General features: G+C 49.2%; 1 protein-coding gene across 1 annotated transcript in view; it reads right to left on the bottom strand.

Annotated features, from left to right (window-relative positions):
• The window catches only part of LOC140403641 (uncharacterized), a 95038-nt gene that overhangs the window by 65965 nt on the left and 15457 nt on the right, over positions 1-13616 (bottom strand). The window contains exons 2-3 of the mRNA XM_072491790.1: positions 5647-5771; positions 2550-2690 (exon numbers count right to left, since the gene is read on the bottom strand). Of these exons, the coding sequence (XP_072347891.1) occupies positions 2550-2690; positions 5647-5767 (262 nt within the window). The 5' untranslated portion in view covers positions 5768-5771. The remainder of the gene's footprint in view (positions 1-2549; positions 2691-5646; positions 5772-13616) is intronic.

Below are 13616 nucleotides of genomic sequence, written 5' to 3'. Positions count from 1 at the left end.
GAAGTAGAATAATTAAGAAGTGGATGTTAATATTTTGTCAATAATATTGTTAAAGTTGAAAGAAACATTAATGGACATTAATTGTCTTTGAGCACAAATGGGGAGCAAAGGGCGGCACAGAGGTTAGCACTGCTGCCTTGCGGCACTGAGGACCCGGGTTCGATCCTGGCCCTGGGTCACTGTCCGTGGAGAGTTTACACATTCTCCCCGTGGGTCTCAACCCCATAACCCAAAAGATGTGCAGGCTAGGTGGATTGGCTACGCTAAATTGCCCCTTATTTGGAAAAAAGACAATTGGGTACTCTAAAAAAAAATATTTTTTTTTTAAATGGGGAGCACACGGGGTCCAACGGGACACTTCAGGCCTTCCGTGCCCGATGGGCACCACGGCATCATCACCCCAGGAATGACGCCTTGGTTTGAATTTTGTAAGTTTCTTTTGACATTTTGATATATATTCGTTACAGAGCCCCACCAGGGGCTGTACCCCCCCCCCCCCCCACCCTGTCATTTTTGATTAACTTATTTATTATTGTTTTATTGAAAAGAGTATAATTAGGGGACAGCTGGGACACTGGGTTGAGTGGGAGGAGAAATGTGAGACTGAACAAGCCACCAAACCGTCTCGATAAAGAACAGCTTTGTGTGACTTCAACAAGCAACTTGGAGTCTATTAACAGCGGGAATAGGAGTGATGGGCTTGGATCCAGCAGCAACCCAAAGGCACACATGAAGGGGCACAGGTATACTCAAGTTACAAGGGGCCAGTTATACAGCAATTGTTAAGATACATCAGCCCTGGTGGTAAATAGAGAGGTGGAAATAGGGGGAATTCCAGAGATCCGGGTGGAGAAGGTTGGGTGGAGTCGACGTGGCCGGCACCTTGATGGCAAAAGTTCTTAAAAGGATTATGGACAATCGATTGATCGGCAATATCATCGGCCTCTGTTACTTTCACCACACATCCTGCTGAGCAGTTTCTGCAGTTTCCGCTTCTATCACGGATTTCCAGCGTCCACACCTTTTTTGCTTTTGGATGTATTGATCCTATTGATACTGGTCACTGCGCTCCAGTTGGCCAATAGTTTGTTTTAAAGGCAATACTGTAATGTCCCACCATCCGCAGGGGTCACGGTCCTGCAAAACCTCACAAACGGCGAACCACGAACGTGCTTGACAATGGGACTCCGTGAGCTAGGTTACAACACTGCGGGGGCAGCATTGGGTTGTGCAGTTAGTGTCTGCTCACCACAACAGTCCTGCCTACCATTCTCGATTTTACCCTGCGCGACATTCCTGTGAAGTACCTTATTCCATTTCCTTTTCCCCTCCCAGCAATGCATCAATTTTGTCTGTTTCCAGAGATAGTAGTTTCCAGAACAGGTAGGTACTCTGCCGCCAGTGGCTTATACCTTGAGCGGGGGGTAGGGGCATTCCACATCAAGTTGGTTGACCAGGAGTCTCTCCCGCTCTTTCCGCCAGCCATTGACGTGTTAGGAAGGATTTTGCGAGTTTATAATCAGCCTGTTTGTTCCCGTTATGGACGCACCTTCCTCGGCTGTCAAGTCCTGGGGTGGGACTCGAACCCGGAGCTTCCGGCCCAGGGGCAGGGACACTAACCCGCTGGGCCACAGGTCCACCCAAGTGCCTGAATGCCCAGCAATCTACCCAGAGGCTCAACACAGAATGAGGTATAACCACCTTTGCAACTGCGCAAGCTCATTCTCACCTATGTTTAAGGGGGCCCAAACCATTTTGAGTCTGAGAAGATTTGTTACTTTTATAGTGTCTTGTCTTCAGTAAGATCAGGCAAAACTTTAGGAATAGTGAGTGTCCATTGTCAGGGCAGCCTCCTCAGCATTTAGAGTGTGCCTTTAATCCAAGTTGAAGTTGTCTTAAAAACAGAGCAAATCCAACTCATCTGAAGTGTGACTTGTTGATTAAGATTGAAGCCCCATGGGTAAAGAAGCTCAGAGACTGCAGGGCGACATTTACTTCCAGTATAAATAAACTTTTCCTTTTTTTTTTGTTCTGGAATTTTCTAAACTCGCCTTCTATTTTGTTGAACTGTTAAAACTGCAGATAAGATCTGCGGCAGGGTGACACAGAGCACTGCTGTATCACGGCGCCATGGACTCGGATTTGATCCCGGCCCCGCGTCACTGTCCGTGTGGAGATTGCACATTCTCCCCCGTGGGTCTCACCCCCCCCCCCCCCCCAACAACCCAAAAGATGTGTAGGGTAGGTGGATTGGCCACGGTAAATTGCCCCTTAATTGGAAAAGAAAAAAGAATTGGGTACTCATAATCTTTTTTTTTAACTGTGGACAAGTGAAAACAATTGGGCCTGCAATTGGTGCTCAGGCCTACGAAGGTTTGAGCGCGGGTTAGTGAATGTTCGAACAAGGAAGTCCCAAAGGCCAGGGCTTTACTTCAGGAGGTTCAGCTGACGTCCATCCCACTTCATGGAATTCTTCCAGCCACCCCCCACCACCCCCCCCCACCCCCCCACCCCCAACACCACCTGGCCTCTGTTGATCCTTCACCTACGTTTTTCAATGACATTGATGAAGTGTTTGTAGTTGACAGTCCCATTGCACTTTACATCGTATTTATTAAGCAGGCAATTCATTTCCTCTTGGCTGAAATGAATCCCCACAGTTTGATCCAAGCATCGTAGAAACTGAGATCCTGTAAGACAAAAAAAAGGGTAAAATGAATGTCACGCGTGCTCACCGCAGATGGAAATGAATTTTCCATCGACAGTTACACAGAGGAGTCTTCTGCGAGCTCTTTGTGTGGGTAGTGCACCATCTAGGGTGGCACCAAACCATGGACACCAGTCAACCCCAACTTCCATCCTAGCCTACGCCAGGCTTGTTGCTCTCAGCTGAGACACTAGTTGGTCCAACAATATTTTCCCCATGCCCCCGCTAATCAACCATCTTCAGCTGCTTCATCAATGACCTTCCTTCCAACATAAGGTCAGATGTGGGGATGTTCGCTGAAGACTGCACAATGTTCAGCACCGTACGCGACTCCTCAGATACTGGAGGAGTCCACATGCAAATGCAGCAAGACCTGGACAATATCCAGTCTTGGGCTGACAAGTGGCAAGTTACATTCGCGCCACACAAGTGCCAGTCAGTGACCATCTCCTACAAGAGGGGATCTAACCATTGCCCTTTGACATTCAATGGCATTACCATCACTGAATTCCACGCCCCCCCCCCCCCCCCCGTCTATCAACATCCTTGGGGATAGCATTGACCATAAATTGAACTGGACCCAGCCTTATAAATACTGTGGCTACAAGAGCAGGTCAGAAGCTGGGAATTCTGCAGCGAGTAACTCACCTCCTGACTCCCCAAACCCTGTCCACAAGGAGTGTAATGGAATACTCTCCACTTGCCTGGGTGAGCGCAGCTCCAGCAACACTCAAGAAGCTCAATACCATCCAGGACAAAGCAACTCGCTTGGTCGCTACCCCTTGCACAAGCATTCGCTCCCTCCACCACCAACGCACAGTGGCAACTGTGTGTACCAGCCACAAGATGCACTTCGGGAACTTACCAAGGCTCCTTTGTCAACACCTTCCAAACTCACGACCACTACCACCTAGAAGGACAAGGGCAGCAGACACATGGGAACCCCACCACCTGGATATCCCCCTCCAAGTCCCTCACCACCCTGACTTGGAAGTATATCGGCCGTTCCTTCACTGTCGCTGGGTGAAAACCCTGGAACTCCCTCCCAAAAAAAACAGTGGGTGTACCACATGTATGGTAGCAGTTCAAGAAGGCAGCTTGCCAGCACCTTCACAAGGGCAATTAGGGTTGGGAACAAATGCTGGCCGAACCAGCGATGTCCACATCCCGTTTAAAAATCCTTCTACCAATCACTTAAATCTGTGCCCCTTGGTAATTGAACTCGCTACTAGAGAAATTAGTTTCTGCTGTCTGCTCTATCTAGGCCCCACATAATTCTGTACACTTCATTCAAGTCACTCTTCAGCCTCCTCTGTACTGAGAGCAACTCTAGCCTGTCCGATCTTTCTTCACAGCTGCAATGTTCAGACCCCGGCAACATTCTTCTACACATAGACGCAGTTAAGGAGAAGCCTGATCAACCACATGCAAAATTCTCATCACATCGACCCTCTTTATAAAACCAAGCACCCACATCTGACAGGGTGAAGGGGGCGCTAAACTGTCCATCTTCAAATCTTTTGGGACTCTGGAAAAATCTGAAGATGCGAACAAAACCTTCAAACTGAGGAAGCAAAGAGAACATATTGGGTCTTTAACGCTCCCACTGAAATCTCGGAGGATATGTGGGCTTATATGTTGGATTCCCGGCTTGGGTCACTGTCTATGCGGAGTCTGCACGTTCTCTCCGTGTCTGCGTGGGTTTCCTCCGGGTGCCCCGGTTTCCTCCCACAAGCCCCGTAAGGCGTGCTTGTTAGGTGAATTGGACATTCTGAATTCTCCCTCAGTGTTCCTGTTCAGGCGCCGGAATGTGGCAACGAGGGGATTTTCACAGTAACTCCATTGCAGTGTTAATACAAACCTACTTGTGACACTAATAAAGGTTCTTATTATTAGTTGAGGAATCTGTCCTCGAGAGAGGGAAGAGAAGGAGATGGACCAGGGTGCGTACGGGTGATTCAAAACCGAGAAGAGGCTGTTTTGTGGGAATGCAGCTTTGTACTGAGGATGCGTGTGTACAATTCTCAGACCCTCCCAGGGCAAACTGTCGACCTATTGCTGGATCTGTTACTCAGCCCAAAGGAACACAAGTGGTTCAGTGACAACTAAATATCTTTTTCACGGGATATGGGCAAGGCCATCATTTGCTGCCCACCCCCCAATTGCCCTTGAACTCAGTGGCTTGTTCGGCCTATTTCAGTGGGCATTTGAGAATCCACCACATTGCTGTGGGTCTGGAGTCACATGTAGGCCAGACCGGGGCAAGGACGGCAGATTTCCTTCTCTGAAGGACATTAGTTAACAAGACGGATTTGTATTAATCGTTGACAGATGCACGCTCACCATTCCAGATCTTACTCATTCAGTTGAAATTCCACCAGCGATGATGGGATTTGAACCATGTCCAAAGTCTATTAACCTTCGCCTCTGGATTACTATCCCTCCTTCAAAGCTGCCCCCAACTCCTCCTCACACTTAGCCTTAATCCCCTCCGTGGACAAGTTATCATTCTCCAGAAACCTCCCATAAATTGCCGAGTGACATTAACAGTTAAGTCACTCGACCACCACCAAATCCCTCCCCCCAAAGTTAACACGGACACTTTTTCAGCAGTTTCTCAGATAAGGGGCGGGATTCTCCGACCCCCGCCGGGTTGGAGAATCGCCGGGGGTAGCGTGAATTCCGCACCGTCTCCCCGACGCCGGCTGCTGAATTCTCCGGCGCCGGGGTTTTGGCGGAGGTGGAATCGTGCCGTACCAGTCCTTCCGTGCCAGCTGGCACGCGCCAACCCCGCCGGCGCCGGCCTAGCCCCTGAAGGTGCGGAGGATTCCGCACCTTCCGGGCGGCCCAACACCGGAGTGGTTCACGCCACTCCTCGGCGCCGTTACGCCCGCCCTGCCGGGTAGAGGAGAATCCCGCCCAACATCATTCTCACTTACGTGTGATGTAATCAGAATGTAACTTGTCGTAATCTCCAAAATACTCTGAAATCCGGATCCTTTTCGATAAAACCTTTCTCCTAATCTTGTCCTCAATCTCCTCGACATATGTTGCAGCCATTTCACTGAAGAAACAAAATGGATTGATTAGAAAATTGAAAGAAAAAGCTAGGATTTATTTTGCATTTCCCAGAGTGCTCTGCAGTGAACTGAATACTTCTGAATTCCCGCCACAGATAAAAATAAATTCTTGATCATCGGTGTCATAATATACACCAGTATATCATGGTGCAGACACACACTGATGGACACACATTGGGACCAATCAACAGACACAACACCGCAGCCAATCACCAGTGAGAGCACACGCACTATAAAGACAGGGGGCATCAGAGTTCCCGCTCATTCGAGTAGCAGCTAGCTAGGAGCACAGAGCTCACAGCCTGCAACACAGACATTCACCATGTGCTGAGAGCATCAACTGGTTAGGACAAGGCAAAGGTCTTTAGTTAAAACGAGTGTCGTATTTACCCACAGTTCAAGTATGCTTAAATAGTTAACCTTTTAATAAAATAGTGTTGCACTACTTCAAGTGTTGGTGACCTGTATGTGATCCAGAACACCCATCACATCAATCGGGTTTGAGGTTTTGGGAAGAGAGGGGAGGCCCTCAACATTTTAGTGTGGATTCCATGAAGGCCAGTGACTTCCGGTCAAACTTGGCCAAGGAAACATCGGATTGCAAGCCACCCGATCGCTCTCCCTCAACCAAGCACCAACGTCCTTTAGGGAAGAAAACTGGATGAACTGAGCCCGCCGAGCCAATCTGTGATTCCAGTCTAAAACCAAAGGATCTTTGTCCCTGAACGCACGTAGCATTTGAAACAAAACAGATAGGAAAGTAAGTTTGTGGATGACACAAGGATTGGCCGGTGGTTAACAGTGAGGTTGAGTATCTTGGCTTACAGGAAGATATAGACGGGATGGTCAAATAGGCGGATCAGTGGCAGATGAAATTTAACCCTGAAATGTGTGAGGTGTAACACTTTGGAAGGAATAATGTGCTAAGGAAATATTCAATGAACTGGGAAGTTCCAAGGAACATTCAATGGCGTTACCATCACTGAATCCCCCGAAATCAACATCCTGGGGGTTACCATTGATCAGAAACTGAACTGGATCCAGCCGTATAAATACTGTGGCTAGCAGGGCAGGTCAAAGATTAGGGGTCCTATGGTGACTAACTCACCTCCTGACCCCCCCAAAGTCTGTCCACCATCTACAAGGCACAGGTCAGGAGTGTAATGGGTAATAATAATCGCTTATTGTCACAAGTAGGCTTCAATGAAGTTACTGTGAAAAGCCCCTAGTCACCACATTCCGGCGCCTTTTCGGGGAGGCCGGTACGGGAATTGAACCCGTGCTGCTGCCTTGTTCTGCATTACAAGCCAGCTGTTTAGCCCACTGTGCTAAACCAGCCCCTATATGGCCGTTCCCTCACTGTCACTGGGACAAAATCCTGGAACTCCCTCCCTAACAGTACAATGGGTGTACCTGCAGCTGAAGGACTGCAGCGGTTCAAGTAGGGAACTCACCACCACCTCCTGAAGGGCAACTAGGAATGAGTAATATATGCTGGCCTAACCAGCGACGCCCACATCCCGTAAATTAATTTTTTTTAAACAAAGGTATCGTGATATCGTGGTTGTGTTGCAATTTACCAACTGACCACTAGGAGTCTCACTAGTATATAAGTGAATGTTAGAGTCAGGTGACGGCCGACTGGCTGGAGGGAGCTGGAGAGAGAGGTTGCTTGTGCATGGCTGTATTGTTGCCTAACATCCTTTAAAAAGTACCTGGATGAGCTCTTGGTACGTCATAACATTCAAGGCTATAGGCCAAGTGCTGGCAAATGGGATTAGGTAGGCAGGTCAGGTGCTTTTCATGCGTCGGCGCAGACTCAATGGGCTGAAGGGCCTCCTCTGTGCTGTATTATCCAGTGATTCTGATTCTGTGATTCTGGAACTGGGAACTCAAATGGAAATAAATAAACACGATCCGATAGCCATTACAGAGACATGGCTGCAGGATGATATAGACTGGGATTTGAATATTGATGGGCACGACATTCCATTTAGGAAGCTGGGAAAAGGTGGCGGGGTGGCTCTGTTAATGAACGATGGCGTTAGTACATTAGAGAGGGATGACCTAAATTCGGGATGTGGAAATGGTTTGTGTGGAGATGAGAAATGGTCACGGCAGGAGGTCACGTGGGAGTGGTGCACAGGCCCCGACAGTAAGGGCATGGTAAGATGCAAAGGAAGAAATAATAGGAGCTTTTCAGAAAAGTACGGCAATAATCAAAGGATTTTAATATAGACTGCATAAATCAGATGGACTTTGATAGCACAATTGAAGAGTTCATAGAATGAATGATCACAGCGGATCTGATTATTACCTCAACTCTACATTCCACCTACTCCGATAAACGTTCCCTCCCTTGCTTTTCAGGGATCCATCCAACTCTGAACGTTCCAGAGACTCACAGCCCTCTGAGAGAAAACAATTCTCTCCATCTCTGTCTTAAATGGGCAACCCCTTATTTTTAAACAGTAACCGCCCCCCCCCTTCTCCGCATCCACCCTGACAATACCCCCTCAGGATTGTAGACGGCTGGTGAGGCGGATAGGCCACAAATGATTTTGTTAACAGGAAACGCCGCCCTTACCAGCTCCGTCGGGCATTGTGGGCCATCAGCAGCAGCAGGGACCAATGGCTGATTCGCACTTGAGGACAAGAGCCCAACACTTGAGGCCTTTAATTCCTTCATTTTACTGGAGACATTGCAAATGGTGAGGATTCAGCCAGCTGCTCCGAGGTTGTCCCAGGAATGTTATTACATTCCAATAAAGCATCTGTAAACGTTCCTGATGTTGAAATGTTAATTGAGAGCCATTGAGAAGGGGAACGTCGAGGTGCCAACTGCACAATCTTCTCATGGGCAGAGGCTAGATTAGAATTACTGGAATATGATCTGGGCCCTATCAACCTCCCTTAACAAGCCTTAACTTCAGACTTCAGTAACTGAAGATGTAAAGAGAGCAACGTTATCCTTCACTCTGATTAGTGTAAAAGGTGTACAGCTTCATCTCATGCTCACCAGTGCCAGATCTTCACACGCGCCAATGAAGGATCACAGGATCGCAGAATTGTTGCACTGCAGAAGGAGGCCATTCAGCCCATTGTGTCTGCACTAGCTCCCCAAACGAGCATCATGGTTTAGTGCCCTGCCTTTTCCCCGTTCCCCTGCACAAGGGAATATGCTGGTGCCGTGGTACTGTCACTGGGCAGGTAATCCTCTGGGGTAATGCTCTTTGGGACCCGGGTTCGAATCCCAGCAGCACAGATCCGGGATGAAAAAGTCTAATGATGACCATGAAACCATTGCCGAATGATGTAAAAACCCCATCCGGGTCACTGACGCTCCTTCAGGGAAGGAAATCTGCCGTCCTTACCCGGTCTGGCCTACGTGTGATTCCAGACCCACATCAATGTGGTTGACTCTTAAATGCCCTCTAAACGCGGGGAATTTGGGATGGGCAGTAAACGTTCTAGCCAACAACACACACATCCCATGAGTAAATAAAACAACACTTTCGGTGACTTCCGGTGACGGTGGGCGGGAGGCAGCAGCACTGGAGAGCTCCCGCTCGGGAATAGGAATTTTGGAGTTTTAATGCCCGGCCCCGGGGGCAACGGAGGCTGGAAAGGCTGTAAGAAGGCACAGGGAGGAGAAATGTCCAAGTTTTGGAAAACAACGGCCGTGAAAAAGAGGGTTAATGAAAGTCGGTGAGTGGAAAAGTCAGCGCAGGAACTGTAAGGAAAGCGGAGGCTGGGGCACCGGGGAGGCCACATCGCTCACAGCAGAAGAAATGACCAAAGTGATGGCTGTGGAACTTGAAAAACAGTTCACAAAGCACATGGAAGCGATGATGGAGGAGATGGGGGCGGTATTGAAACTGCTGGTGGAGGAGGCGATTGCCCCGGTGAGGGGGGGGGGGGGGCGGTATCGAGCGCAGTGGCGGAGGTGCGGGAGCAAGGTGAGGCACTGAAGGAAGTGGAAGAGGCATTATCGCAGCACAGTGATCAACTCACCTCGATGGGGAAGGAGTTGCGGAAGGTGAGGGAGACCAGCAAGGGTCTGCGAGCCAAAATGGAAAACCTGGAAAACAGATCCAGGCGGCAGAATCTGAGGATCGTGGGTCTGCCCGAAGGGGTGGAAGGCCCGAGGCCGACGGAGTATTTTGCCACCATGTTGGCGGAGCTATTGGGAGAGGGGGACGATCCCTCTCGATACGAACTGGATCGGGCTCATCGGTCGTGGAGGCCGATACCAAAGGCGAGTGAGCCAGCGAGAGTAGTAACTCTGTGTTCCCGTAGGTACAGCGTGAAGGAGAAAGTCCTGTGCTGGGCAAAGCAGAAGCGGGTGGTGCAGTGGGCTGGAGCTGGTATACGCATATACCAGGACTTTATGGTGGAGCTGGCGAGGAGGCGGGCTGCCTTCAGCCGGGTGAAGAAGTCTCTGTACATCCGCAAGGTGCAGTGCGGCATTGTATATCCAGCTAAGTCGAGGGTGATGTACAAATCCAAGGACTTTTATTTTGGGACGGCGGAAGCAGCGGAGGAGTTTGCGAAGGCAGAAGGACTGGCAGAATTGAGAAATGGTCGTGTACCGATGTAGCCTCATGTAACTTAATTTTTACACTCCATGTTGGAGTACGTACTAAATGAGTTGACGCTGTATATTTGGACAAGGGAAGAGTTTGCATCATTTGCAATGATGGTTCTTTGGGGCTTGGGTGTGTATGCTGGGGTTGTGTGCTAAAGGGGATTTCTTGGTTTTCCTGGGACCGGGGCAAGGGGGAAGGAGACCCGGGCGGGGGCCTCCACGCTGGCTGGTTTAAGCCGGCCAGTGAACGGGAGTGAGGTGGGGGGAGGGGCTGCGGCCATCGGAGCCTGGTAGAACAGGTTTCGGTGAGTCTAGCCGGGGTGGAAAGTTGGGGGGAAGGAACAGAGGTTTGGGGAGGAGTTTACAAGAGGAAGTGGAGGGGAGGAGTCGGGGAGGAGGTTGGGGGGGGGGGGGGGGGGGGCAGTGTCTACAATTCATGGATGTCATTCACCGTACTCTTTCGGGGATTGGATGGCATTGAATATTTGGGGGGGGGGGGGGCGGGGGGTGGACTGTATACGTCAACAGTGACCAGGGGCGACTCCTGATTCCTTTTGCTCTTTTCCTTTTCTTTAGTTTCGCGCCTTGGGAGGGTTTGTTTCATTTGATGCTTGTATTGTCAGGTGGGCCGTTGTTTGGGGGTTGGTGGGAGGATGGGATCGTTGTTGTTGGTGGGGGGATTGACATTGTATTCGTTACCGTTTACTCTTTGTTGGTGGGGTGTAAATTCTGAAGAAAATGTGAAAATGGAGAATAAAAATATATTTTTTTAAAACAGCACTTTCTCACCGAGATCCTCAGATTATAATGTTAGACCCAAATGCGAGTGAGACTAAACGGCGAGAATTTACAAGCAGCTAAGGGTACTATTGAAATCGACACTCAGTATTTCATTCAGGCACCTGTTGAGGTGACCAAGGAAAAGGTTAAAGATAAAAGTGGGAGAGTAAGGTGGCAATTGTAGTAGTCACCACTAATGGCATATTATATGTATTACGGCACTGCCCGTATATTAAGGGTACAATGGTGTATCCCTGCCTGCTGGCTCCGCCCAGTAGGCGGAGTATAAAAGTGTGTGCTCTCCGGTGCTGGCAGCCATTCTAGTCTCTAGCTACAGGAGGCACAACATCTTCCCTCAATAAAGCCTCGATTGTTCCACTATTCTCGTCTTTGTGGTAATTGACGGTGCATCACCAATAAAGGAGCAAGAAAATAAATAAAAGACAGACTGGTATTTATATCCCTCTTGTCTCAACCACCAGACATCCCAAAGCACCTTAACGCCAAGGAGATGCTTTCTGAAGTATAGTCACTTGTAATACAGGAAACATGACAACCAGTTCACACACAGCAAGATCCTACATACAGCACTATGACCCCTAGGATGCTGCAGTGCTCCCCCAGTGCTGCAGCGCTCCTTCTACGCTACAGCTCTCTCAGTGCTGCAGCACTCCCACATGCGGTCTCTAGACTAAGGTCAAGTAACCCTGTGACCACGATAAGGGGAGACACATCCCGCCACCTTCAGACCCGCCACCTTCAGAAGAAAATTGAGAGGGTAAGAAGACATACATGTGAATGGTCAGTGCTATGTGCAAGTTCAGAGGAGTAGTTAGCAGACTCCATGATAACGTGCTCTGTATTAGATTGCTATCTTACCACACAAGACTCAATAAAAGATTCTAGTTTGGACAAGTCAAAGTGTTTGGTGATTTCTTCCTGAATTACAAAGGACCAAACACAACAGGCAGTAAAAGCTGGAATGACTGCTCCTGGTAGAACTGGTCTTACACGCAAGGAGAGGGGAGACAGCGGTGTGTCGGTAACATCGCTGGACTAGTAATCCAGAGAATCTCTGAGGGTTCAAACCCCATCACAGCAGCGGATTAATAATCTACAATTGTAAAAACCCTCAACCTCTGTTCCTTCCCCCCAACTTTCCACCCCGGCTAGACCACTCGGACCCTGTTCTGCCAGGCTCCGATGGCCGCAGCCCCTCCCCCCACCTGACTCCCGTTCACTGGCCGGCTTAAACCAGCCAGCGTGGAGGCCCCCGCCCGGGTCCCTTTCCCCCTTGCCCAGTCCCAGGAAAACCAAGAAATCCCCGTTAGCACACAACCCCCGCATACACACCCAAGCCCCAAAGAACCATCATTGCAAATGAAAGTCCCATCTCTTCCCTTGTCCAAATACATACAGCATCGACTCATTTAGTACATGCACCAACATGCCTTAAAAACCCACCTAATTCACACAGCCTTCTGGCCCTACCTGGCCTCCAAGTGACACCAGACCAGTGCTGGGCAACCTGCGCCCTGGGGACCACATGTGGCCCATCAGGGTTCTGAGTGCAGCCCCACGAGACATTATGATCACTGTTGCCCACACGCAGGGTTGCCACATTCCGCTGATTTCCATCCGTGTCTTTTTTTAAATATATTTATTTTGTCAATATTTATTTTGTTTTTACCATTCAAAGTTGATGATAATTCTATTAATGTATAAATGATTAAGCATTTTCTAGAACTTATGAAATATTCAGCATGTATCAAAATGTATTTAACATTACTCATGGGGGTCACGGTTAGTGACCAAGCCCCATTTCAATCTTGCGGCCCCCTGAGTTGAAGGAGGGTCACTCACTGGCCTAGCTTGACCATTATTGTTCCAGACCCACAACAATTTGATTGAACCTAGGGCAGCACGGTGGCACAGTGGTTAGCACTGTTGCCTCGTAGCACCAGGGGCCCCTGATTCAATTCTGACCTTGGGTGACTGCGTGGAGTTTGCACATTCTCTCCGTGTCTGCGTGGGTTTCCTCTGAGTGCTCTGGTTTCCTCCCATAGTCCAAAGATGTGCCGGTTCGGTGGGGCTACGGGGATAGGGTAAGGGAGTAAGTCTAGGTAGGGTGCTCTTTCGGAGGGGCATTGCACACTCAATGGGCCGAATGGCCTCCTTCTGCACTGGAGGGATTCTACGGCGCCTGCCGGGGCAATTAGGGAAGAGCAACAAATGCTGACCTTGCCAGCAGTGCCAAGATCACACGAAAGAATACATTTAATTATTATTATTATTATAATAATCGCTTATTGTCACAAGTAGGCTTCAGTGAAGTTACTGTGAAAAGCCCCTCGTCGCCACATTCCGGCGCCTGTTCGGGGAGGCCGGTGCGGGAATTGAACCCGCTCTGCTGGTGTTGTTCTGCATTGCAAGCCAGCTATTTAGTCCACTGTGCTAAACC

This window comes from Scyliorhinus torazame, chromosome 28, assembly GCF_047496885.1.
Source record: "Scyliorhinus torazame isolate Kashiwa2021f chromosome 28, sScyTor2.1, whole genome shotgun sequence".
Taxonomy (NCBI): Eukaryota; Metazoa; Chordata; class Chondrichthyes; order Carcharhiniformes; family Scyliorhinidae; genus Scyliorhinus; species Scyliorhinus torazame.
Note: the sequence above shows the minus strand (reverse complement) of the source record. Positions and strands in the feature narration are given on the sequence as shown.